Source organism: Cervus canadensis, chromosome 10, assembly GCF_019320065.1.
Source record: "Cervus canadensis isolate Bull #8, Minnesota chromosome 10, ASM1932006v1, whole genome shotgun sequence".
Classification (NCBI taxonomy): Eukaryota; Metazoa; Chordata; class Mammalia; order Artiodactyla; family Cervidae; genus Cervus; species Cervus canadensis.
The window spans coordinates 63239278-63267058 of NC_057395.1; the positions used below are offsets into that span (position 1 = coordinate 63239278).

Sequence of the window (27781 nt, forward strand, 5' to 3'; positions counted from 1 at the left end):
TCATCAAAAGCAGATTTATTGTTACAGTTTAGTTTCAAAAACAAAATATCATCCAGTGGTTATGAGGAATCTAGGAAAACCTGTCCCAGTAATGCCAGCTTGGAGGTAAAAGGCTGACTAGGGCAGCTGAGAAGTGGGCTTTGCTGTCTGGCAGGCTTCTTTTCCCTTGCCCGCTCATGGTTTTCAGGGGAGGAGAATGTTCCAGGCCCTGTTGGGGGTTCCCATGGCCCGGAGCTCATGGTTTTCTTCTGAAATCTCGACCTTTTCCGTTTGAGAGAGTAGAATTCCCTCATCAAATCTTCCACTTCCCACTGTTCTTCCTTCAGCCTCCGGCAACAGTGCAGGGCAGCGGGGTCGATGGGGTGCGCTTCTGTGTTGAAGATATAACCCCCGGCCCCCAAGACGCACTCCCCATAGGGGGTGATCACCGCATCGAAGGTGGAGCCGTTGTTGTGGATAAAGTTGGTCGAATCAAACAGCAGATAGAGGTATTTCACAGTCTCGGCCAGGAAGAAAGACTCCATGCGGTTGTCAAGCTTGTGGTCCCGCAGATCTTTGATCTGCCACGTGGAAGAGGAAAGTAAGTCAGATTAGCATCAGAGCAGGAGAAAGGGTCGGGGGACCCCGTCAGGCCTTCCTGCCATTAGGCGGCTATGGGTCTTTGAGCAAATCACTTAACGTCATCTCTCACCAAGCTTATCACAATTTTCAACTGGGCTTCCTTCTTCCATTCTTACCCTAAAGGATTTGTTTTAGTTGCTAAGCTGTATCCTACTCTTTGTGACCCCACGGACTGTAGCCTGCCAGGCTCCTCTGTCCATGATATTTCCCAGGCAAGAATACCGGAGTGCCATTTCCTTCTCCAGGGGATCTTCCCAACTCATGGATTGAACCTGTATCTCCTGCTTGGCAGGCGGATTCTTTACCACTGAACCACCTGGGAAATGCTATGCTCAAGGATATTTTTATTTTAAGTCTTACCTGTCACTCCTCTGTGGAAAACCCTCTGTTAACATCCCATTTTCTGCCAACTAAAATCAAAGTCCTCATCATGGCCTAACAGGTGTTTGCTGATCGGGCTCCTGCTCCCTTGCTGACCTCATCTTTTTCCTGCTCTCTCTGTAGCTCTCGTAGGTCCAGCCACTCAGCTTTTCTATTCTGTGAACAAGCTCATGCCTGGCTTGGTTCTTTTCAGTGGTGTTCTTGAAGCCTGGAGCCATCTTCCTTCAGATATCTTCCCCCTCCTTCACTTCCTGCAGGTCTCTGTTCAAATGCTGCCTCATCAGAATGGTCTTTCTTGGTCCCCCTACATGATACAACAATATCCTAGCCCCTTATCCTACCCTTTTGTGACTCCAAACATTGATCTAATGTTTATGTCTCTTAATGATGTAAAAATGTAGCATCATTTACTTATTGGACATTAAGATGGTTATCAAGTTTTTTGCTCTTGTACACAACTGATTAGGAGTCTTTACAAAGAAAAATTCTTACTGAGTTTATAGTTGGGGATGAGTAGGTTTACTTGCTACAAACATTTAGTTTCTAAAATAAATATTTATTTTAGAATTAGCAATACATTTTCTTAAACAAAACTAGTTCTCAGTAGACATCTATTTTATACCCAAAAAATGTGACTAAAATATGGACTTGATGTACCAGGAATTATTATTCTTTTGTCCTATTTGCCAAAGGCCAAGGAGTCAGATGCCTATTCCCATCATTCGCCTTGGCAGGGCTCCAAAAGACTTCACTTCCATGGAAATAAATCAAGAGTTCTAAGGCTCCACTGAGCTCATCCACTTTGGCTTTTCACAAAATACAACATACTAGAAATTAAAGCACATCGTTGCTTTATATTTCTCCTAGACATACAGGTCTTTCCTTTAAAAATATGCATCTATGTTTTACTCATAGAATATAATCACATTACAACTTTTTGAAAAGGAAGAGTTTTTTTTATTTGTTTTTAATTCCATACCCTAAAAAGCCTCTGTAGGCTTTTTGGTGAATTTCCTTCCAGACTGTTTGCTTCCACATCTTGTTTTTACATGTCTGTAACCACTGTTTATTTCTATCTTGCCTGCTTGGGTCCTCTAAGGATGTGATATGGCTCTCCTCCTTGACCCTTTCAATCCATTCTCCACAGAGGGGCCAGAGTGATCTTTCTGAAATACAGCATGTCACTGCTCTGCTGTAAATCCTACCAAGGCTTCTCGTTCCCAGCAGAATGAAATCCCAGCTCTTCCTCATGGCTAATACAAAGCTCTATGTGATCTAGCCCCTGCCTACTTCTGGGGATGTATCTTCTCCCACTTTCCCCCTTGCTCACCCACATCCAGCCACAATGGCCTCCTTTCTGTCTCCTAGACATACATTCACTGTTTTTTCTACTAAAATGTCAGCTCAGGGGCTTGGTCTTTCCTCATTGCTATAATCCTCAGTCTAGCACAGCACCTGGCCTGTGAAAGACACTCAGTAAATATCTGTGAGACCAGTAGGGCTGTTTCATTAAGGATCCTTGGGTTTGCAAATAAGGCTTATTGTTGTTCTTTTTCAGTCGCTAAGTCGTATCCAACTCTTTTGCAACTCCATGGACTGTAGCCAGTCAGGCCCCTCTGTCCGTGGGATTCTCCAGGCAAGAATACTGGGTTGTCATTTCCTTCTCCAGGGAATCTTCCCAGCTCAGGGACTGAACCCACATCTTCTGTTTGGCAAAGGGATTCTTTACTACTGAGCCACCAGGGAAGCCCACAAATAAAGCTGTGTGCGTGTGTGTGTGTGCATGCGTGATTAGCTGCTCCATCATGTCCAATTCTTTGTGACCCCATGGACTGCAGGCAGCCAGACTCCTCTGTCCATGGGAATTTTTCCAGGCAAGAAGACAGGAGTGGGTTGCTATTTTCTCCTTCAAGGGATCTTCCTGATCCAGGAATCAAACCTGCATCTCCTGTGTCTTCTGCATTGCAGGTGGATTCTTTACTGCTGAGCCATCAGGCTTCCCTGAAAATAAGGCTATGGGACTGTAATTCCCTTCTAAAATCCATTTTGTAGGCCTTTTCACAAAATGTTTCACAAAACACTTCTTTGCAAAGTAGCCTATTCAGACAGCTAGAGGGTCTCTGAAGTAGGGAGAAGGCCAAGGGCATGGAGTCTAGATCCCTGGGAACGAATCCTAGCTCCACCTCTACCTGCTTTGTGACCTTTAGACAGGCTCAGCTTCTATTCCTCAGCCTCCCTGTCTATAAAATAAAGACACTACTTACACCTTTGAGTCCTTCCAGTGTTAATATTCCAGAGGCTCTGTAGCAGCAGGGGGAGACATTTCCTAATTCTTGGGCCCATGGAAACACTTACTGTGGCAAATCCACACTCCACCTTGCTGATTTTCTCGATGGATTCCACAGCATCTCTTCCGAGTTCTAAGAGGGTGGGATCCCCCGTGGCACGGTAGAGGTACATGGCACTCTCAATGAGTTCTGCAAAGTTCAAAGTGGACCCTTCTCATCCAGTGGCTGGGCAGGGAAGGCTGGGAGCCTGCCTGGAGCAGCGAGAGACTCCTCCCCTCCTTACTGTGTCCACAGGGTCCCAGCGACAAGGAACAGGGGGCAACTCCCTTGAATTGAATCTTCAGAGCCAATCCACCCACAATCTGAGGCTTAGTGGAGACCAGCATTAAAATGGATCATGGATTCCCATCCCAAGGGAGAGACGGGCAGCCAGGTTCTGGGAAGGGGAAGGGGGCAGGGGCTGCTGCCCACCTCCCAATATCTGTTCCCTCCTTCTTCCTTAGTAACAGAATTGCTAACTTTACCCAGGCACAAGACTCCCTGGATTAACAACTATTCCCAGCAGGGAGGTGTGGGATTAAGGTCCCTGACACCAAAGAGTACCACATAAGGCCGGAAAATCAGAGAATAAATTAAATTTCATGTTTTTCTTTTACCACACGGTATGGCATGTGAATCTTAGTTTCCCCACCAGGGACTGAACCCAGGCCCCTTGCAGTAGAAGCGAGGAGTCTTAACCACTGGACCGCTAGGGAAGTCCCCCCAAAATAAACTTCTATTTTAATTAAGCTACTATTTTTTTCTCTGCCACTTACAGCCTAACCTGATCCTAAAGCTTCAAAGAGTATGAGTCTGTCATTATAAGGCCCTTTCCAAGATGGGATGGGCAAAAAGATGAAGGTTAAGATATTCAAGAATCAACTTACAATCTAGCAAAGATGCAGCCATCAGTTCACTGTGCCCAGAACAGGGCAACAGTCTTGCCTTGTTCTACACAACTGGAATCTGACATTCAGACATGAGCCCCATCATAAGATGAATATTAGCCAACTAGCCAACAGGAGCTGGACTAGACGGGACTATTTATCTGGAGAAAAGAAAACCCAGGACAATGTGTTTGTGCTTTCAGATATCTAGAGGGCCATTACAGAAAAGAAAGATGTGACTTCTGGGGTGGGCCGGGTGGATAGAAGCTACAGCTCCACAGACTTTGCTACTTCTTCACCTGTCTTTACTCGGACAGGAAAGAACTCATCTCCTCTCCCTACACCAGCCTCTCCTCCTCATGTTCTATTTCCTGTTTCCTCCTGACTCCTAATGAGTACTTTTTTCCCTAATGATTTATTACTGCAAACTCTATTTCTGGTTTTGTTTTTTTTCTGACCGTGGCATGTGGGATCTCAGTTTCCTGACCAGGGATCGAATCTGTGCCCCCGTCATGTAAACGCAGAGTCTTAACCACTGGACCACCAGGGAAGTCCCTTGAACATTTTCATGTGTAATTCAAGGAATTAAACACATTGGCTTTTATCGAGTTTGTTTCAATAGGAATTATTATTCCATTTCATTTTGGCAGAGTTGAGAAGACATCAGAATTGTTTTATATTCAATTTCTTTTTTTTTTAAGCCATGCCACACAGCATGTGGGATCTTAGTTCCCTGACCTGGGGTCAAGCCCAGGCTTCCTGCATTGGAAGTACAGACTCCTAACCACTGGACTGCCAAGGAAGTCCCATCTGTTTCTTATTTTGGGAGAAAATACCACTGCCAATCTCCCCAGTGTTCTCCTATTCTCCCTCCCTTTACCCCACAGGCCTGTGGACACTTACTAATCTAATTGCTCATATTCTAAGCATAGATGGGGGTACACTTACTGGTAGATGAACACACTGTGCATGTTCAGAGATGGAAAAGATGGTGCCCTCATGGGAAGCTTCCCCTTATGCTTCTTGCGGCTGTCTGGCTCAGTGCACCCAGGGCCAAGCATCTTGTTTCTTGTTTTCTCTTCCTCACACATAGGCCTGCATCTGCTAGTGATTGCTTTAATTTCCTGTGTATCTGGTCAACTCTCTGGAAGAGGGTGAGAGCCCAAGGTTTAGACTTGGACTTAGGTGAAGGTGTAGGCCTTCAGAGGCTTTTAGGCTAGGTTCTGTGCTCCAACACTGCTGGTCAGAAACATGCATCAGAGCATAGGCACTGGCCAACCTAATTATAGAAGAGTCCCTTATCTCCCATTTGCTATTGTTTGGGGTAGGAAGAGTGACTGGTCTAAGGCATTTCTGGATTCCCGGCTGTGGTGCCTTACTTTCCACTGAGCCTTCCTGCCAGCCTATCCTGCAAACAAAACACATTGCCTCCGTAAGTAGTAAGCCTCATGTCGTTGGTAACTGAACAAAGAAACGAGATAACTACATGATAGGGCTATTGCACAGGGATATCAATTAGAACAGGAGTCCCCAACCTCTGGGATCTAATGCCCAACAATCTGAGGTGAAGCTGATGTAATAATAATAGAATAAAGTGCACAATAAATGTAATACACTTGAATCATCCCCACACCATCCCTCCCCCAACCTTGGTCTATGGAAAATTGTCTTCCACGAAACTGATGCACAGTGCCGAAAAGGTTGGGGCCACTGGATTAGACGACCTCTCAGGTTCCCTCTGTCTTTGAGAATGCACAAGCCTAGGTCTCACATTTAGTCCCAAACTCTGTCTTTATCCTATTTATTAGTAACATGGCATCAAAACAATCTGACCATTTTCTCTTAAAAAAAAAAAAAAAAAGCTATGAGAATAAATGCATGAGCAATAGTAAAAACAGCAGCCTCCAAGGAGTCAAAAATGACTAATTTGCTCATTCCAGTTGCTGTTTTATTCCCCTTCTGTTGCTTCTCCAAGATTCCTACAACAATCACTGAGAAGATTAGCAGGTCAAAGGAGGAAGGAAGAGGGGTAAAGAAGGGCAGAATGGGCAGAAGCCACTAGAAGGCCCATCCCACAGCTAAAAGGCATTCAGGTGGGAAGAGAAAAACAATGGGAACATAAGCTATTTTGGGGTAAGGGGGGTGACTGTGTGCTGACTCAGCTTCCTTCCTCTGCCCCCCTTTCCTTTCCCCTCCTTGTAATGTTTAACTTTCCTTCAGTGAATCAGAAGATCGGAGCTGGAAAAGAACGTAAGTTATCGAGTGCGTGAACCCTTCCTTCTCTACGCCTTGAGGACTGAGCTAAAAATGAGGAGGTGATGACAAGAGATGATTCACTCCTAAAGTCCATTCCTAAAGTCCCAACATTCCACAGATGCACAGTTTATCTGACCTGACCCATTGACTTAGGTTAAGATTGCCTATGCGTCCGAAATCCCAGTGGCAGGAACTCAAAAGGCATCAACCAGGCTTTGTCCATCTCACTCGCTTGTCCAAGTTTGAAAAAGCATAGGATGTAATGAGGAGACCTGGGTTCCAGTCCTAGCTCCCACACCTAACAGCCTTGGGGAAGCCATTGCAACCAACCAGGCTTCCATTTCCTTCTCTGAAAATAAAAAGGGATATAGAATTCCTAGCAGGAAAACCACCCAGAGTCACTGGAAGAAGCAGATGGGGGGGGGGGGGCGGGAATGGAGCTGTGAGCATTTGTGAGGCATGGAACCTCATAGAGATGTTGAAGGCTTGGGGTTCGGAGAATTGGAGGCTGTGAGCTGGCCATGGGCCAAAGATGCTGCTTACCTGGCCGAAGCGGGTAGCCCTCTCGCTTCTCCACTGTATATCCCTGAGGAATGTTGTAGAATTCTGGGAGCCCCCCAAATTGCTTCCAGACGGTGTAGTAGTTGAGGAAGGTCCTCATGGCATTGTCAATGTCCCCAATGAGGCTCTGCAGGAGAGCACTGGTTGTCAGGCAAGCAGCCATGGCAGGAAACCCACATACAGAACCCCACACACACCCTCGGGGAAAAGAGAAGGCAAAGGCTTTGGAGCTCAAGACCTGCGATCAAACCCTTAGTTGGCCATTTACTCACTGTGCAACCTCAAATCAGACACTTAACTTCTCTGAGCCTCATGTACAACATGCAATTATAGTGTATATTTTATTTTGCTGTAAGGGACACAGGGTGTATACAAAGTCCCTGCCCACTAGTACTTGCTCAGTCAATACTGGCTACTAATAGTTAAATAGGTAAGTCAGTCATCTGATTTAAAATTCTAATTAAAAAAAGGTTGATTATACTAAGTTTCACTCCTACCCTACACCCCAGCAAGTAATCATTTTGCATTAGTTTGTAAACATAAGCAAAGGTGTATGAGTATATATTACTTCCCCTGCATTAAATACAGCTTATTCAATATACTCTTCTGCAGTTTCCTTTATTCATTTAACAATACATCTCAATTTTTCCAAGTAAGTACATCTCCCTCCTTCTATTTCTATAGTTGCATAGTATTCCACTGCTTGGAGCACAATTTAATTAGCTCCTTATTGATAGTTAGTTGACTTGCTTCCAATCTTTTGCTGTTTGCTATAATAATCACTGTTACAACAAATAACCCTGCACTTATGTCACTTCAAATATGTGAAGTGTATCTGTAAGATACATTTCCAGAATTAGGATTGCTGAGTCAGAGGATGTAGGTGCTTGTCATTTTACTAGGTGCTTCTAAGTAGCTATTCATATTAATATAAGCTCACAGGGAAGCAGCTGACCTTCCTGACATCTCCACTGGATGTCTCAGGGATAGAACAAATGACGTTTTCCAGGCTAAATTCTTGGTTCCCTTACTCTCTCACAAATTTGCCTCTCTATTCTCACCTCTCTCCCTTTTCATTAAATGGCACCACCTTCCACTGATTCCACTCTGGCTAGACAGCTGGGGGTCATCCTTGGCTCTTCCTTCTTCCCTGACCCTTACATCCATTCTATCAGCAATACCCATCAATTTGCTCTCTCTCAAACATCAAGATTTTTCCCTACTTATCTCCAGAGCCACCACTTATTCACCAGCATCTTGCACTGGGATGACCTCAAAGGCCTCCTCACTGACTGGTTCTACGACTTGTCTTCTCCAGTCTACTCTCCCCAGTGCAGCCAGAGTAACTGTCTTACTCAAAGGCTTATGTTGACCAGACTCAGTATAAGGTCAAGATGCCACCATGGCCCTCAAGGCCCTGTGCGATCTGGCCACTGCTGACTTTCCATTAACTGTTCTTTCCCTTCCTTGCACTGTGGCCATCCTGCTTTTGTCTCTGATAAACACTTGACTCCTTCCTGCCTCCAAGACCTTCACACATCATGTTTCCTCTGCCTGGAACATCACCCCCACCCCTGAAGTATCAGTTCAGCATCACCACTTCTGAGAGTCCTTCTTATCTAAAGTAAGTCCCCATCTAATATTCTCTCTTTTAGCCTCTTATTTGTTTCCTTAATTGCAACTTATTGTTTTATGAATTTGTCTAAGTTTTTCTTTGTGTCTCGCTCTCTATGAACTTCATGAAGGCACCCAAATGTCTGTTGAGGATATGAACAAATTTATTTAATTAATTAATTTATTTAATTTTTTTTTTATATCAACAAATTTAATGTCCTCCTTTCTTCACCTATGGAACATCACCTCAATGGGCTATGATCATTCTGTGTAAAATGCCCAACACATAAATCATTCTTCCATAAATATTTATCACCTCTATGTACCAAACTGTCAGCTAAATGTTAGCTATTAGTGTTATTATAAACTCACAAAGAAATAACCCCAGAAACCTTTCTCAAAGCAGGAAAAGTGCCACACACAAAGCACACAAATCCTATACAAACTGGGATGGCAAAGTGTGACATATACTCACAAAGGAATATTATTCAGCCTAAAAAAGAAGGAAATTCTGATATAGGTTACAAGCATGAAACTTGACAATATGCTAAATGAAATAAGTCAGTCACAAGAAAACAAATACCATGTGATTCCACAGATATGATACCTGGAGTAGTCAACATCATAAAGATAGAAATGATAATGCTGGTTGTCAAGAGGCTTGGGAAAGACAGAATGGAGAGTTAGTGTTTAAAAGGTGTACAGTTTTAGTTTTACAAGATGAAAAGAGTTATGGGGATGGATGGTGGTCTGCATAACAACATGAACATAAATTCCATCGAACTGTACCCTTAAAAGGATTAAGGTGGTAAATTTTATGTTGTGTGAATTTTGCCACAATTTAAAAAAAGGGAAAAAAATACAATCATTTATTTTTCTTTCATTACTAGACATTTGGATCATTTCCAGTTTTTCTTTGTCATAAACTTTGCTGCTAGAAATACCCATATATGAGTTACATCTTTCCCTGATCAATTATTTTCTTGGAAAATATGCACAGAAATAAAATCATGCAAAGTCAATAGGTGTGATCAGCTGTATGGCTGGCTGGTACAGCAGGTTTTTTAAGAGGAATGTAGTCACAAATGGTTTTAAGGAAATAGATTTCCAGATCCTCAACTTTTCTAAAATGTGTCACCAACACAAAGGCAGGCTACCCATTCTGTCTCTTTCACAACTGTCCTTCTACCACTTGACAAAAGCAAGGTGCACCCACCAACAATCTCCAACCTTACTGTGGAACACTGAACACTCAACTAGGTTAAATTTAAAATATTAGTGTAATGAAAAACAAAAACAAAAAATACTAGCGTAGGTGTTAAGAAAAATGAATGACTCTAACCACTGGGTAACAAATCCTTCTGCAAATCAGATGGCTTTCAATTCTTTGCTTTCAAGAAATGGAGAGAGGAACTGGTCACGTTGTCGGCAGAGACATCATTAAAAATTATTTTTGATGACAGATCATTATGTGATTTTCTTTGAACAGTATAATATTGCTACTTCTTCAGGTCAAAAATGGTTGAATGCCGGCAATTTTATACAGTTCAATCTATTAACTCAATGATTTCAAAGAACTGAATGATACTACAATTATCAAACTCCTTCCATCTCCATCTACTTATTTATGTGCTCAGGCTCCTCAGCACTTATATCTAAAAAAAAGTGAAAAACAGGAATAAAATTGATGTGTAACTGTGCCCCGTTTTAGTACATTTGGGTTGCAAAAGAGTCAGAGATGACTGAGTAACTAAAACAACATATTCTTCATGCACAAATACATGAACAACTTAAAAATTTTAAAAGCCCCAAAAATCTCATTAAGAAATGAACCTGCAATTAAGTTGCTTTCAGGTTAATAATCATCAAAAATTGTAAGCTATAAATGTTGTTTTAACCATTTACATACTAATGATAACTAAATCCAGAAAAAAATAAATACTCAGAGCCTGTGGGCATGGGAAATTTTAAAACATTTAAAATTTCTACATATGATAAATTTTGTCACAGAGACATATAATAGTGTGTCCAGTAAAATGCTTTCAGCATAAAATTATAATTAGGATAAAATTCTATTGAGGTAGTAGAATGGAAATATGAGTTGGAGGAGAAAAAGGAATGGTATGCCACTATTTAAATTCATAAGATTAAAAACATGCAAGGGACCCTATAATTTTTCAAAATCCTTTTAGGGGATACTCAAGTAATAAAATTTGAAGATCTTAGAAGAGCTGGACCAATATTCAATATTACCCACAAGTTCTTTCTGAGCTTCTTTCCCCATCTGTAGAATGAAAGGGTTGGCTAAAAGTATATAATGGGAAACTAGTTAATGTTATATCTATTCGATGGAATATACACAACTGTTTAAAAAAGTAAAATTGGTCTATGTGTATCAATAAAGAATGATCTCCAAGACAGTCAGTGAAAAGTAATAAAATGCTCCTATTTATATAAAGAAAAAAGGGGCCATAAATATACACATATCTATGTATATGGATTTCTGGAAAGAGGTATAGAAAACTGGCAATAAGGGCTGGCTTGGGGAGAGAATCTGAGGGTGGGGGCTTGAGACTTATCTATCATTGTATTCCTCTTTTGGGGGGCATTTCTTTTTATGCTGAAAAAATTTACTACTATCTACATGTCTGACTCTTTGCGACCCCATGGACTGTAGCTTGCCAGGCTCCTCTGTCCATGGAATTCTCCAGGCAAGAATACTAGGGTGGGTAGCCATTCCCTTCTCCAGGGGATCTTCCCAACCCAGGGATCGAACCCAGGTCTCCTGCATTCCAGGCAGATTCTTTACCATCTGAGCCATCAGGGAAGCCCCTACATGTGATAACCTTTTTTTAACTTCTTAAGGTTAAAAAAAAGTTTATAAAAATATTTTAAATATATTTTAAAATATTTACAGCTTATAAAAATATTTTAAATATTTGAGGACACCCAGAGGGTGGATTAGCTGGGCTCTAAGATCCCTTCCCACTGCAATGCTGTCAAGACCATGTAATCGGAAAACACAATGATGGCTGCAGAGTGGCCCCAGATGCATTCACGCCCATCTTAGGCCAGCTGTCAAGAATGAGGACATGTGACAGAAATGTCCGATGGAGAAATGGTCACTGCCAATGGCTATGACCACCCAACCCAGAAAAGACACTGTGTACTTTAAATGGTACAACATTTCACAGCCAACTAGGAGTTCAGTTCCTGACACCCGAAAGCTCCCCCTGAAAAACTCAGTGTGGCAGAACTTTTAAATCTGTCTGACTCACTCTAAGCTTCTCTTCCCTCCCCAATCCACCCCTCCAATAAAACTCAAGCGCTTTTGATTACACATCAGAATGAGCTTGCTTTGCCCATTCCATAGAAAAAGGACCACTCTCTCTGATTGCTCCTACCTGCAGACCAGGCCAGTATGCCTCCAGAGATTGGAAGACTGGCATGGACACAGTCCCCTTGTACATCTGCACCCACAGGTACCAGTCATCAAAGCGGGTGTAATTCCGAATGGCTTTGTTATATTCTGCAGAAGAAGTAAGACAATGGACATATCAATGATGAGGGACACAGAAGGCAGGCTTTGGCAACTGAGGAATGGATTTAAACAATTGAAAGACCCTTGGATGACCCAGCCTCAAAGTAGACAAGGAATGCAAGGAGACAGATGAAGGAGCATAGACTCTGCAGTTGAACTTCCAGGTTCAAATTTCAGCTCCAGCTCTGCTACTTGCTAGCTGTGACCCTGGGGTGAGTTTTCCCCCTCTTAAGCTTCAGTTTTTGGTTTTTAATTTAATTAAAAATATTTTTATTGGAGTACAGTTGATTTACAATGTTGTGTTAGTTTCAGGTATACCATTAAGTCAACAGTTACGCTGCTGTTGTTCAGTTGCTAAGCTGTCTGACTCTGTGATTCCATGAACTGCAGCATGCCAGGCCCCCATGACCTTTACTATCTTCTGGAGTTTGCTCAAATTCATGGCCATGCTATCTAACCATCTCATCTTCTGCCACCCTGTCCTCCTTTTGCCTTCAATCTTTCCCAGCATCAAGGTTTTTTCCAGTGAGTTGGCTCTTCGCATCAGGTGACCAAAGTATTGGAGCTTCAGCTTCAATCCTTCCAATAAATATTCAGGTTTGATTTCCTTTAAGATTGACTGATTTGATCTCCTTGTGGTCCAAAGGACTCTCAAGAGTCTTCTCAGCACCACAATTCGAAGGCAATGATTCTCCAGCACTCAGCCTTCTTTACACTCCAACTCTCACATCTGTACATGACTACTGGAAAAACTATAGCTTTGACTATGTGGACCTTCGTCAGCAAAGTGATATCTTTGCTTTTTAATACCCTGTCTAGGTTTGTCATAGCTTTCCTTCCAAGGGGCAAGCATCTTTTCATTTCATGGCTGCAGTCACCATCCGTAGTGATTTTGGAGCCCAAGAAAATAAAATCTGTCACATATACATATATCCACTCTTTTCCAGATTTAAGCCTCAGCCTTATTATCTATAAAGTGATGAAAGTAATGTTATACATCTCATGGGATTATGCAGTCATTTGTTCACTCAACAGTATTTACTGAGCACCTCTAGGTCCCTGGGTCAGGAAGATCCCCTGGAGAAGGAAATGGCAACCCACTCCAGTATTCTTGCCTGGAAAATCTCATGGACAGCAGAGCCTGGCGGGCTAGTCCATGGGGTCGCAAGAGTTGGACACAATTTAGGGATTAAACCACCTAGGTTCCAGATATCTAGGGAGTGGCAAACAAATCAAAGTTCAACCCTGAGGGAGCTTGCATTCCAGTGGCAACACCCCCTAGAGTATAAATCCATGAGAATTAGGACTTTGTTTTGTTGACTGCAGGATCACCAACACGAAGATAGTACATAATAAATATGCAAAATAAACATTATCTGGGGACTTCCCTGGTGGTCCAGTGGTTAAGAATCTGCCTGGCAATGCAGGAGACAGACGTTTGATCACTGGTCAGGGAACTAAGATCCCACATGTCACAGAGCAACTAGGCCTGCACGCCACAACTAGAGAGTCCATGCATCTCAATCAAAGATCCCTCATGATGCAACAAAGATCCTGCAGGCTGAAACTAAGACCCAATGTGGTCAAATAAATAAATAAATATATTTCTTAAAAAGCAGATATTTGAAATAAAAACAAAACATTATCTGAAAGATTCAAGTACCAAAAACACATCCAAATAAATAAGACAATCTCAGTGTTGCAAGGTTTAAAAGAAATAGTCCATGCTCAGTACTTGGCACTGCAGTTGACACATCAATGGTACCCAACAAATATTTGCTGAATAAATGAATGGTAGCCATAATTATTACTAGGTGCCCAATAATTCCTCAGTATTATTATTACTAGTGTCGTGTCTAAGGGACTGGAGGGTAAAATGTTTCTACTCAACAGACATTCATCTGCTAGCTACTTCCTGCAAAGCACTGTGGGAAGTACACAGATGAATAAGGCCTGGATGTTGCACTCAGTTGGTGGAGCTGTAACTTGTGATGACAGCCGATGGCAAAAAAAGATGCTGAAGGTCCTAAATTCTGAGGAAGCATCAAGCTATTTCCTGGGCAAAATGACATTTAAGCTGAGCCGTAAAGGGTGAACAGAATTTGAACACATAATGGCAGGAAAAAAAGGCATTCAAGGCAAAGGAAACACTGTGTGTGCAATGGCCAGGAAATGAAAAAAGAAAATCCAGGGCCACCTACAGGAAGGCAGCATGGTTCAGCTGGGCTCTCGCAGGATAGCATGAAGAGGTGTTAGGGGCCTCAAGTGGGCAGTGTAAGTCCATGGTAGTTTTGAATGCAGACTCTGGTACTCAGAACTAATTGTGTAGGCAGGCACTTGGGAGCAACTGAAAGTTTATAAATAAACGATATTTCAACAGGGGAAACCAAGAGGAAAAGCCCCCCTTCCCCACCCTCTTTACCTAGGAACATGGCCATGAGCTTTTTATCCTGAAGCAGGATGGCTCCTTTCACCAGGTACTCAAAGTAGGAGTCCACGCCAGCCCCGATGCCCGCATCCTGGGCCACCCATTTGCCAGTGAGCACGTCGATGTGGTTGCCAACCTAGGAGGAAGACACGTGGTCTCAAAGGAGGGCCCAAGACTAGCAAGGAGATGCATCCCCCGGCTGCCTGGTGAGATGCAAGGTAGGCACCCCAGCACTTCTTGGGAGACATGGAGGTTCTTGGGGTACAGGGTTGGGGAGCAAGGTTGGATCATAGCCAGCTCTCCTGTGTATCTGTACAATGGAGACACATCTCATGTACATTTAGGAGGACTTAATTATACAAAACTGGTCAAAAACTGAAAAAAGAACTAGACTCGGAGTGTTCATGCCAAGAACATGTTCACGCCTAGAATGTATTCACGCCTAGTGTCTAGAGTGAGTGTGAGCTGGGATGTGAGAACGTGCTGTTCCCACAATCTGTCTCAGACTTCTCAGCCTGAGAAACTGCATGTGGTTCCAGTGTCTAAAGACACAAGGCACACTCTACATTTCCATTAATCAATCTGGGCAGGACATTCAAGAAACAGAGCAGTTGCTTGTAAGGAGAGGAACTGAGTAACTAAGGTACTTTCTTGTATTCTTTGACTTGTGAACCACTTAAACATAAATTTTAGGGACTTCCTTAATGGTCCAGTGGCTAAGACTCTGTGCTCTCAATGCAGGAGGCCCAGGTTCAGTCCCTGGTCAGGGAACTAGATCCCGCGTGCTGCAACTTAAGATTCCCCATGCTGCAATGAAGGTCGACGATCCCATGTGAGGCCAAGTAAGACCTGGCACAGCCAAGTAAAACAGAAATACACTTTGAAGATTTAAATGAAGAGATATGTTGTCCACATAACTGCAACCCCGATGGATGCTGAGAGCTTCACCTGGTATTCAAAGAAACAGCTAACTGTCCTGTTAGTTTGGGCAGATCCACCACGGTAAGGAAGGCAGGAAGTAGTTGATTTGGAAAGTGAGTTCCTGGAAACTCTGGTAGAGGAGAGGGAAAGTGAGGCAGGACAGGGAGGCAGCCCAGGAAAGGTGTACCAGCAGGCAAGTTACCACCATAACTGGAGCTCCATCCTGCTGGGCAACTTTGGGACTCAGTGTAGAGCACAAGCCTCAGCCCTTAGGTGGGATGGGGAAGTGAGGTGTTTACCCACAAAGTCCCATCAGTATCAGTCACTGATGGAGAACTGCTCCAGGGGAGAATTAAGCTTTGGCCCTTTTAGCCAAGGACAAGCAAAGCAGGATCCAGGTACCAGAAAAAGGCCTGTAGGCAAAGAGACTTAGGTGATAGCAGCTGGAAGACAGGCCAGTGTGCACAGAAATGGTAAAGGGCTGAGGGGGTGTGGGCAGGCCAGCCACGGAGTCCACCATGGTACCAGGGATGGAGAAAAGACTGCCTGTGTTGGACTCACTAAGGGAGTTACTCGAGGTCCCCAGAGTGGCACCCTCTTGAGGAAATGTTAAGGATTCCTCACACAACTTTCACTTTCAAGCTGACTTAGAACCAGAATTTGTATAAACATGCCCCCACCTGAATCTTTTTCAGACAACACTGTCTTTATCAGTCACAATGACTCAGTGAGCAGGTATAAGTATGTCACCATTACTACTGAAGCAATTGTGGATCTGAAAGGGTGAGTGACTTGGCCAGGGTCACACAGTTTCAACAGAGTAAAGCCAGAACTCAGTCTCAATTCTGACTAAATCCAGAGCTATTTCCTGGACAGCTCTGGCTCAGTTACTGTTAGTTTCACTGGATGATTCAGTTTAGGAACTGCAATCGACCTCAGAGATGACTGGTCACATTTTTCATAGGTTAGTAGGTGTGGAAAGGAAAGGGAAGACCTGGTATCAAATAAGTTTATGAAACATTGTGCTAAGCAAAATTAAACAGATGAATTTATCAGAGGTTTTTATAACCTTTAACCTGTTTGTGTTCATTATGATTCTTCAGAAAAAGGATATTATTTATAATATTCCCCAAACTTAATTGACCAGGAATCTTTTTTTTCATGGAATAGTCATTCAGTGTCTCATATATTTTCTGGTTCTAGGAAACATAATTTCACAAAAATATGTAAAAATGAGGGCCAGACAGGCTGATTATCTAAGGCCACTAAGTGAGTCGGGGCATGAAGCATGCGACCCACTCCCTGGAAATCAGAGAAGCTCAAGGAGTCAGAGTTCGTCACACCCCCCTTCCTGGAAAAGGATGTGCTCTCATGCTCTCCTCCTCTCTGTGCCAAAGCAGGAACTGGTGGTCTCATCTACTTTCTGTGTCATGAGCCTAAGTCTTGGACCACTCCTGAGGTCACCCTTCATTTCCTTCAGCTGAACTGCAATTTGTTGCTCAGAGCCCCGAGCCACGTAAGCTCGGGCTAAGGTGGCCAACTTGACCTGGCTGGGAAGGGTGGCAGCGGGACCTACCAGCCCAATGTCAGACCGGCTCTCCCAGAGGCGCATCAGGGCCACTCTGGCCACGTCTTCAAACACGGGGTCACCGGTGAGGCTGCTGAGGGTGGCAAATTCCACGATGAAGGTCCCGATGCCTGCCGTACAGGTGACAGGAGTCTCTCCCGGGTTCACGCCGTGAAGCAGGTTCACCGTGCCATATGGCATGCCAGTGGGGGTCTGAAAGGCTGAACGATCACAAAATTAAGACCCCAGACAGGAGTGGGGAGGTGGGGATGGTTGGACACAGGTCTAAAGCCTGAGGCTTTGGCCAGTGCTTCCCTCTTGTCCCCTAGGTCCGCAGTCCACAACCTTTTTGGCACCAGGGACCGATCTTGTGGAAGACAGTTTTTCTACAGACTGGGACAGGGGGATGTTCCAGGCGGTAATGCGAGTGATGGGGACTGATGGGAAGTGGCAGATGACGCTTCGCTTGCTTGCCCACCACTCACCTCCTGCTGAGTGGCCCGGTTTCTATAAGCTTGCACACCAGTACTGGTCAGCAGCCGGGGGCTTGGGGACCCCTGCCCTAGGTGATCTGCTAGAGACTGAGCCAGAGAAGGATAAATGTCGCAAATGGAGACCTCAATGGCCACTTAACCCAGATGCTGCCAAACACCGCTCCCCATGCCTCGGGCTCTTGCCTGTGGTGCAGAGGGGAACAGCAGGCTGTGCTCTGGGTTGGTGTGCTCCACGCATGCTCACTGTAGCTAGAGGAACTCTACTTTTACTTATTTTATACTGTGTCTTCAGAGGCCAGGCAGGTAACTTAGTGTGAAGCAGGTGGGGCTTAAGCCATAGGCAGTGGTGGAGCTGTTGGCACCACAAGGAAGCCATTCATCTACTTTTTAAAACACCATTCTGACAAATGAACCGTATCTGCAGACTCTAAATAGTCCCAGAGGAGCCAGTTCGGGATTCCTGCTTGAGTCTTGGGGCTATTTTTTTTCTTTATTTTTTTAAATTGGTATATAGGTGCTTTGCAATGTTGTGTTAGCTTCTACTGTACAATAATGTGAATCAGCTATATGTATACATACATCCCTTCCCTCTTGGGTTTCCCTCCCACCTCCCCCCAACCCACCCCTCCAGGTCATCACAGAGCCCTGAGCTGAGCTCCCTGTTCTATACAGCAGCTTAGCATTGACACAGATACACCATCATGTGTAAAATAGATAGCTAGTGGTTATGTTACTTTTTCTTTTTTAAAGGATATAAACCACAAACCTGCTGATTATAGTCCAATCCTCAATTCACAGGTAGGAAAAGACATGTTTGCAAAGAAGTGACGCAAAAGTCACACAGCGAGCCAAATGGAGCTAAGATGGGAATGACTGCCACGTGCCCCCTCCCTTCTCCCTCCCCACAGGCCCAGTGTCCTGCCCACCCCACCCCAGTGCTTTCCGACTCAAGGCAAGGATCTAGACAGCAAGCCAGAGGCAGAGACTTCCTCTCCAGGCTGAAAGGTCAACCAACCCCAGAGCAGCCTGTGCGTCACCGAACTGTGAACAAAGCTGTCAAAACTTCCAAGAACCACAAGGCCCAGCAACTTTACTGTAGGAGGAGAAACTTGCTATCTGGCAGACATGAATGGAAAGCAAGGAGGATTCAAGTCACCATCAAGAAGGCCCCAAAGAGATAGCTCAGAGAAGTCAGGCAGTCTTAAAAAGAGAGGAGGGTGACTAAATCCTGTTTCTCGACCTGAATGGTAGAGACATGGGTGCCAACTTCAGCATGCACTGTGCAATATGTATATTTCTCAATTAAAAAAAAAAAATTAATGCAAAAGAAAAGGGAGCAGGCAGGTAGAGTTTCTTCCAAGGATAAGTCACACAGGACATGAAGGCTGTGAGAGAGCAAGCCTGAACTGGGCTCGCTCATTCTCCTCAGCTCGTCCCCAAGGATCAGAGGCAAGTCCTGGGTAAAAGGGAGAAGTGACATGGCCAAGAGGCTGGTGGAAAGCACAGCGTGACGTGTTTGGGTGTGAACAGCACTCAGAGCCTCCACCACACCCTGAAGAGAACACAGCGTCCAGCTGATGCTGCTGAGCCCAGCTGCTGCCCCAGCAGACAAACACCGCGGCTTGGCCCGCAGCCCCGGGCGAGGCTCAGCTACAAAACAAGCCCCTCTCGCGTCTCAGTGGTGTTTGAGGTTCCCCAAGAACTTTCTCCATTCTGATCTCATTTTATGTCTCCCCAGGGGGAGGCAGGAATTATGACTGTCATCTGATAGATGGGGAAATTGAACCAAGGAGAGTATATGGGTCAAGAGACTGGCTGGAGAGCCGAATCTGGAATCTGGGGTTGCAAACACTCAGACCTGGAATCCTTTCATCCCAGCAGTGTGTGGGCCTGGGAGGGGGCAACAGCACTCACTTAAATAAGGTTAAGAGCCTTGCAGCCGCCAGGCTCCCTGCCCACAGTCATGAGGTCAGCTTATCCATCCTAGTCTAGCCCTCCAAATGCCCAGGACTCCCCTGATTTCCATGGTGGGCGCTGAAAGGCTGAAATACCAAGTGTCCGGTATAATAATTCAGCCACTCTCTTTTCCAGCAAGAGCAGCAGGACCTCCTGAACTTCCTCTCTGATCTGTCTCGACATGGGTCTTACCTGGGAGGAGTTTCCGGGCTGCCTCCTCCGCCATCCTCAGGAGAGGCCCTGAGCAGGGCCATCCGGCCTCCACTTCCACCCCAGCCTTCTTTGATAGCAGGTGAGCCGACAGAAGTCCTCCTACCACTACAGATGGCACAAAAAGCAAGTGTCAGACTCCCAAGGACCAGTCTTTCCCTTGTGCAAATTAAACCCAACGCTCTGTTTGGTGGTTCACTGGGAAGTGGGTAGAACTACCGAGGGAAAGAAGAGTCCATAATACCCACATTAGTACAGTGTTAAGGTCACCAAGTCTTTTTTCCTCTTGGTAGGTCACAAAAACAATGACTATCACTTTTAGTCCCTAGGGTATATCAAGCAGGACTTCCCAGGTGGTGCTAGTGCTAAGGAACCTGCCTACCAGTGCAGGAGACATAAGAAATGCAGGTTTAGTCCCTGGGTTGGGAAGATCCCCTGGAGGAAGGCATGGCAACCCACTCCAGTATTCTTGCCTGGAGAACCCCATGGACAGAGGAGCCTGGCGGGATACAGTCCATAGGGTCGCACAGAGTCGGGCACAACTGAAGCACCTTAGCACGCACGCACGTGCACCAAACACCAGGTATCTTGTGCCCTCTTCAGACAAAGACACTGAGGTTCGGAGGGGCAAAGCGACTCGCCCAGAGTCGCCCATCTAGCAGGTGGTAGGCCCAGGTCTGCCTGACTCCAAAGCCCACGCTCACTGTACTTGGTCACTGTCTCCCAATCGCCAGGAGAAGAAGAGAAAGATACTTATTACCTTCATTTTATTCATTTCTCTATTTCAATTTATTAAATAATATTTAGGACTTATAAAAAAAGACCTAAAGCTTACATATCTGGAAATATGGCTAAACTGGTGACCTTGGGCTTCAGTTTCCGCCCTTCAAAGGCCAAACAAAGGCAGTGAGATAAAGACGTTTTCATACTAAGAAAAGCTGAGAAAGAACACACCTGCACTAAAGGACATGCAAAAGGAAATTTTTCAGATAAAAGGAAAGTGACCACTGATGTAAGGTCTGTGATACAAGAAGGAAAGATGGTTCCAAAGTGGCAAATAATAGTAAATCTAAACCTTCAATTCTATAGAACAACAATAATATATGGACGGCTTAAAACAAATAATTAAAATATATAACTAAGGCATACAGGTACAGATAATCCTCAGAGCCAGGTTTTATATTATTCAGGAGGAGAATAAAGATCTTCATTAATTTTAGACTATGCTTGTTAAATTTTCCAAGAAAACTAATAAGCTAGATATATTGCACAATTTCTAGATTAGTATAGAAAAATGGGATGAGGGGGAAAACAAATCAACCTACAGAAGGCATAAAAAAGAAAGGGACTTCCCCAGCGGTCCAGTGGTTAGGATTCCATGCTTCCATTGCACAGGGTACGGGCAGGTTCAGTCCTGGTTGGGGGAACTAAGACCTCATATGCCACATGGCATGGCCAAAAAAATAAAATTGAAAAGAAAAAGAGAAAGAGTAGAGAGAAAAATGGGACAAATAGCACAAAGTAATACCATAGAAATGAATGCAAATATGTCAGTAGTTGCAGTAAATGTAAATGGATTGAATGCTTCAGTCAGAAGAAAAGATTGTTAGAATGGATAAACATACTATGTAAATTACAAAAGACAGCTAATCATAAAATACAGCAAGATAGAAAATAAAAGAGAAGAAAAAGACATACTGGGCAAATGTCAACCAAAAGAAGGCTGATACAATTACATGTATATCAGAAACAGAGACATAAGGACAACCTTAACTTATAAGATGACAATCTGGACTCAGCAGTTCTGGGACACAGCATTGAGCATGGCCTCAAACGCAGGTCTGATCCCTACACCAGGATTTTATACCATGCTGTCCCTCTGCTCCATAGTCTTTTTTTAATCAAAAAAATTATATATCTGTAATACAAATTTCATTGCACATAACATATAAAATAAAGATGAGCAAAATAAGGAGGAAAAAATATAACTGTATCATCCAGAGGTGCTGGCTGTTAAGCCACCAATGGTCTAGAAGCTCACTGAAAAGAAGGGTTGTACTACTTTCATAAGAATCATTGGATCAAAATTCACTGAAATGTGTAAATCTGTGCATTTCAGTATATGTAAATGTACCTCAACAAAAGGAATGAATCATTCTAAAAAAAAGATTCATTGGAAGCTGCTAAAAATACTGATTCTAGGACCCAACCCAAAGATTCCAATTCATTAGATTTAGAGTGGAGTCTAGACAGCTGAACTTTTAAAAAGGTCCCAGGTGCTTCTGATTGGCAGCCAGGTTTGGAAACTAATACCCAAGACTCACACTATGTAATACAGCAAGTAGTAAAAACATGCCACTATTTAAATTTGCATTCATTAAAATTAAATAAAATTAAAAATTCAGTTCTACAGCTGCAGTAAACACATTTCCCCTGGAGATGGAGGCAAACCATTCCAGTATTCTTGCCTGGAAAATCCCATGGATGGAGGAGCCTGGCGGGCTACAGTCCATAGAGTCACAAAGAGTTGGACACAACTGAGCGACTTCACTTTCCCTTTCAAACATGTTTCAGGTGTGACTACTGGACTGGACAACAGAGATATAAAACATTTCCATCATCAGTGCAGTTCTATGGGATAGTGCTTCCTAGGCAAATAAGCTATGAGAAGGCAAGGATTACATCTTTCTTGCTCTTGGCTGAAAGCCTAGTACCAAGTATATGTTAAATATGTGAGTAATCCTGGCATGTTTCTCTTCAGTCTTTTCTCTGTCCCCTGCTCACTTTCATGTCTAAAACTGATGAGGGATCCTGAGACCTCACTACCCCACCCCCCAGGAGGGAAGAGCTCTGTCAATCTGTTTTGAGTCAAGTGCCCTGGCAAGGCTGGCCCTTAAGATCCTATTTACCACCTCCTGGTTTATACAGAGACCAAAACTCCACAGTCTCCTTTCTTCCAAGGACCCTCAAAGGCACCCCTCACCTCGGATGTTGGTTTCAAACACAGAGGCGTTCACGTCAATATCAAAGTCCACATTGTCCTGGAGCACTTCAACCACTCTTTGGAATTCTGAGACATTCCCCAAAATCTGTAGGAAAGAGCGACCTGATAGTGAGGCTCCCAGGCTTGTAGGCACTGGAGATGCTAGATCAGTCTAGGATCTTCTGCTGGTGTGACTCTCACTTTTTCAACTTAAGACCTACAGTTTCTGTTCTAGAACTGCTGGGAACAATTCAAAACATTGAGAGCTGGAAATCACACAGACCCAGTATTGAGACATTAGTAAATTCTTTGGTTCCAATTTAAGAATCCTATGTACTCATTTAAATGAAACCAATATAAAGACTGTAGACCACATAAGGAAATCTTAGTTTGACATTTTCAGTGGACATCTGTTGTTTTTAACCTTGTCACATTCATCCTGGAGGAAAATACTGCAGGTTGGTTGACCCAACACTGATTCCCAATCTTCTTTATACTTGTAGCTTCCAGCCTTGGAGCTAGAAATCCACATCCTTGTTTCTCAGCCTCATTTGCTACTAGAGGTGCTTGTGTTATCCAGTCAATTCTGAGTGTTGTAGTCTACTAAGGGCACTTCTCAGAAATGGCCTAATAAAAAGAGATAAGATACCACTAGCATGGCTTTTACTCTTTTCCTTTCTACTTTGAAAGCAGACTTGATTTCTGGAGCTGTGGCAGCCATCCCAGACCATGAGGTACTAAGCATGCAAATGAAAGTCAATATACTAATGATGGCAGAATGGAAGGATACCAAGAGCATGGGTTTATGATGACACAATTAAGCAGCTGACCCAATGCTAGAAATTATTAATACCTTCAGATTTACTTTTACTTGAGAAAATTAAACCCTTTTTGTTTAAACTGTCAGTCAAATGCAATCCCGATACCTTTTATTCTGATACGACTGCTCCAATTTTCCCCTGAGGAATCACCCTTCTTCCACAGTCACTCTTATAATTTGAAGAAGCTGATTCCATTCCTTCAGCTGCAAGAATGGGCACTTCACCTACACCAGCCAGCATACTAAACCTCTTGGCCAACTGATTAGTTCAGGGATAGATGTGTAACCCAAGCCAGATCATTGAGACTCAATCATTGCAATTAATGAAAAATAACATTCTTTCCACACACAGGTTACTAAATGAGTGGGATGTGAGTCTGGGGTTACCATTGGTTACCCTGTCAGCTTAAGGAAAGCCTGAGAATACAGCCAGCAAAGAAGGCAGAAATAAGAGACTGAAAAAGATTCCTACTGACATTCTTTATATTGTCCGGAACCAGCCGAGTCGGAGGCCAGTCTTTACCTGGATTTTTTAGCTATGTGACTCAGTAAATTTCCTTCCTATCTAAATCTATCACTTGCAACCCAAACAATCCTATCTCAGCATTTAAAGCCCTCTATGATTTAGACCTAATCTATCCTCTGTGTCTCTCATTGTTCATCTAGCCTCGTCTCATCCACTTCAGTAGAACTGTATCTACTGTTCCTCGATTTTCTAACCTCAGACATGCTGTTCCCTCTACCAGAAATCACACCCTGTGTCTTCCCATTTACAAATCCAACTTACCCTCAATTGTCTACATGTTACCTTCTCTAGAAAGTCTTTGATTCCCCCAGCTGAAATACCTCTTCTTCCCTCAAAAGACTCCAGTTAAGTTTATCCCCACAACTCTGAGGCATCTATTTCTTTCCATGTGATGAGAATCTTTGCACAGGCAGGAGGCTCACTCATTCCTACACTCCCCCAGAGGGCTCAGCACAGTGCATGAAACAATTACTCAAAAAATATTTGTTAAATGATTGCATGAATCTTTCTCCACATTGTAGCCAGTGATCTTCTCAAAACAGAAATCTAATTTCCTACCCTCATCTTGAAAAATGCCAGTGGCTTTCCACTTCCCTCAAATTAAAGATCAAAATGAAAGATGAAACTCAAAGGCTCAGGTGAAGAATTCACTTTTCACCCACAGCCAAGCTGCCAAAAAAGGATATTGGTTATGCAATGTTGGGGAGAAAAAGGAATAGATGAGGGACACTTACCAGCAAGGTGTCCAGAGCATCAATTAGAGTCAGAGAAAAACTGTAAAAGGACAAAAATATCAGCTGCTTAGTAACAAAATCAAACACCATATATTAAGGCCTCAGATCAGATACCCCAGAAAATAATAAGTGAGGCACAGCAATGTCTCTGCCAGTCCCACTTGCTGTCACAACAGAGATGCCATAGTGAAAATCGCCAGGAACCTCTAACCCTTTTAAGGCACTTGGGAGGTGGGCAGATGCAGCTGACTATAGTTAAACATCGCCTATATTCTCTGGCATTCTGCTCCACCATAGGGAGGCAGTATAAGATTGCCGCTCATAGCACAGGCCTCCCACATCCATGACTATCTCACAGTGCACAGAACTGCAGGCTTGAGAATACTTATGGCAGTATTGTTTTTAGAACAGCAAAAAGCTAGAAATAACCCAAATGTACACCAGTTGAAGAGTGAGTAACCAAATTGTAATATATTCAAATAATGCAAAACTATGAGGTTGTCAAAAAGATTATCAAGAGTTCTATGGGCTAATGTGAAAATATTCAAATTATCTAGTTCAATGAAAAAGACAGGCTACAGAATAGGTAGTGTCATATGTTCTAACTGCATTTTCAAAAACAGACATATATACAGAAAGATTAGCCGTTTTTTGGGCCAGTGGTGGTGGAGGGATTAACTATAAAAGGCCACAAGGGATCTTTTTAGGGTGACAGAAATGGTTCTCTGAGAGATAGCAACCACCAACTATGATGGTGGTTGCTACACACTTAGTGGTTGCTACACACTTAGTGGGTTGCTACACTTACATTTCATGTAAGTCACACCTTTAAAAAGTTAATTTAAAAAGATACATATATACATATCTATCAATTCAGTTCAGTTTAGTCGCTCAGTGTCTGACTCCTTGCGACCCCATGAATCGCAGCACGCCAGGCCTCCCTGTCCATCACCAACTCCCGGAGTTCACCCAAACTCATGTCCATCGAGTCGGTGATGCCATCCAGCCATCTCATCCTCTGTTGTCCCCTTCTCCTCCTGCCCCCAATCCCTCCCAGCATCAGGGTCTTTTCCAATGAGTCAACTCTTCTCATGAGGTGGCCAAAGTATTGGAGTTTCAGCTTCAGCATCAGTCCTTCCAATGAACACCCAGGACTGATCTCCTTTAGGATGGACTGGTTGGATCTTCTATAGGATGGTATAAATAAAAAATATTTATGGAAGGACCCACAAGAAAGTTAACAGTGATTGGAGTTCTAGCATATGGGAGATATTTATTTTATTACATAACATTGTACTGATTAAATTTGCCATTCTCGTGCATTATTTTTTTTATCTAAAAAACAACCCAACAAATTTTGGGGGCTTCCCTCATAGCTCAGTTGGTAAAGAATCCACCTGCAATGCAGGAGACCCCGGTTCAATTCCTGGGTCGGGAAGATCCCCTGGAGAAGGGAAAGGGTAATACTGGAATACTACAGTATTCTGGCCTGGAGAATTCCATGGACTGTATAGTATAGCCCATGGAGTCCCAAAGAGCTGGACACGACTGATCAACTTTCACTTTCACTTTAATTTCTCCAGTTCTTAGCATACTCATTTGTAAAATGGAGATAACAGCACTTAACGCCTAGGGATGTTAATTACATGAGATGACGCAAGGAAAATGCTTAGCACAGTGTTTCATCAATGTCAGTTTCAGCTAAATGCAATGCTTCTTCACTCACTCAGCAAGGACCAAGACAGAGGATTCCATGTCAGAGATTTTTTTTTTCATAGATTTTTATTCTATTGGAAGTGAGAAATACAAACTAGCAGATAAGTGAAAATGACAGTATCAGAGTGAGAAGTGCTACAAAGAAGATAAAAAAGTGTTTGTGAGACTGACTAGTAGGTGATGGGTATTTAAGGGAACTGACACTAAGGTGACAGTTTGAGCTGAAATCTCAAGAAGCAGTCAGGGATGTGAGGATAAAGAGGAAGTGCATTTCAGTTACACTTAGCAAGGCTCTGAAGTTTCACCTTTGGGAGAGTTCACTCACAACATGAAGGGGTTGGCTCCTCTGACTTCCTGAAGCCCTCCCACACATCCTATGGCTCCAGGGATTTGCCCAAGTCCCAGCAGCTGGTGCCAGTTACTGCTATGGCCAGAGCCCAGAGATCCAGCCCACTAGGATAACCCAGCCTTTTCCCACCTTGTGATCCAAATTTCCAGGAGGCTGGGTGGATCCCGGTGGCGTGAGCCTGAATTGAAGGCAATGCGACCCCACCCTGGCTAGGAGCTTTTCCTGCAACCCCGTGAGGAGACCATGAAGCCACCAGTCCCAGCAGACCCGCAGCGCCGAGGACCACAATGCTCGGCCCAGGCCTCCCCCTTGCCCCTCCCCTCGCACTACCTGCCCCAGGTGTCGTGCCCGTCACAGGTGAGAGGTCGCAGCTCATCGTAGGGAAAGGCATTCTCCAGGTAGCTGTCGTAGGCGTGGTAGAACATGGCTTTGACTCGCTCCCTGTGCAGGGTACGAGAAATAAGGCAGAGGGCCACCAAATGAAACCAGGCAGGGGAAAAGGCCAGGAAACAGCGCGGAAAGTGGGAATTATCACCTGATTTCTGCCAGGAGCCCAGTAGTTGGGTCCCAGCAGGTCAGGATGGGGGTCCCGGGATGGAGGGAACAGGGAAGGGACCAAGTCTGGGCTTCCCATTCCCCAACTATGGAAGGGCAGGGAGTTTGACCCCCCCCCCCCTCCACTTCACCTGTAGTGGGCGGGGTCGGGTGCGGTGCCATCAGGGCCGGGTGCACCATGGTGCAGGGGCAGCAGCGCACACAGGAGGCCAAGCGGGACGAGCAGCCGGAAAAGCATAGAGCTCGTATCCGGTCAGCGCCGCCGCTGCAGCAGCAGCCGCCACCACCCGCTCATCCTGCGAGCCTCAGCGTGTTCTTCCGGGAGTTTGCGGCA

General features: G+C 44.0%; 1 protein-coding gene across 1 annotated transcript; it reads right to left on the reverse strand.

The window, feature by feature from the left end:
- On the reverse strand, positions 1 to 27781 carry LOC122448282 (ER degradation-enhancing alpha-mannosidase-like protein 2). The gene is made up of 11 exons (XM_043479493.1): positions 27579 to 27781; positions 27223 to 27333; positions 24828 to 24867; positions 22748 to 22853; positions 19747 to 19872; positions 17114 to 17325; positions 14611 to 14752; positions 12052 to 12176; positions 7016 to 7160; positions 3358 to 3479; positions 1 to 560 (listed from the first exon to the last, which is right to left on the reverse strand). The coding sequence occupies exons 1-11, from the start codon at positions 27683 to 27685 to the stop codon at positions 60 to 62; spliced, it is 1737 nt and encodes a 578-aa protein (XP_043335428.1). The 5' UTR covers positions 27686 to 27781; the 3' UTR covers positions 1 to 59.

Bases quoted from the DNA above. Each gene is read 5' to 3' on its own strand.
- LOC122448282 (XM_043479493.1), bottom strand. From the start codon at position 27,685: ATGCTTTTCCGGCTGCTCGTCCCGCTTGGCCTCCTGTGTGCGCTGCTG. The intron at 27,334-27,578 runs GTGAAGTGGAGG...TACCCTGCACAG, and splicing joins CCCGACCCCGCCCACTACAG to GGAGCGAGTCAAAGCCATGT. The intron at 561-3,357 runs GTAAGTGTTTCC...TCCACGTGGCAG, and splicing joins TGGAGTGTGGATTTGCCACA to ATCAAAGATCTGCGGGACCA.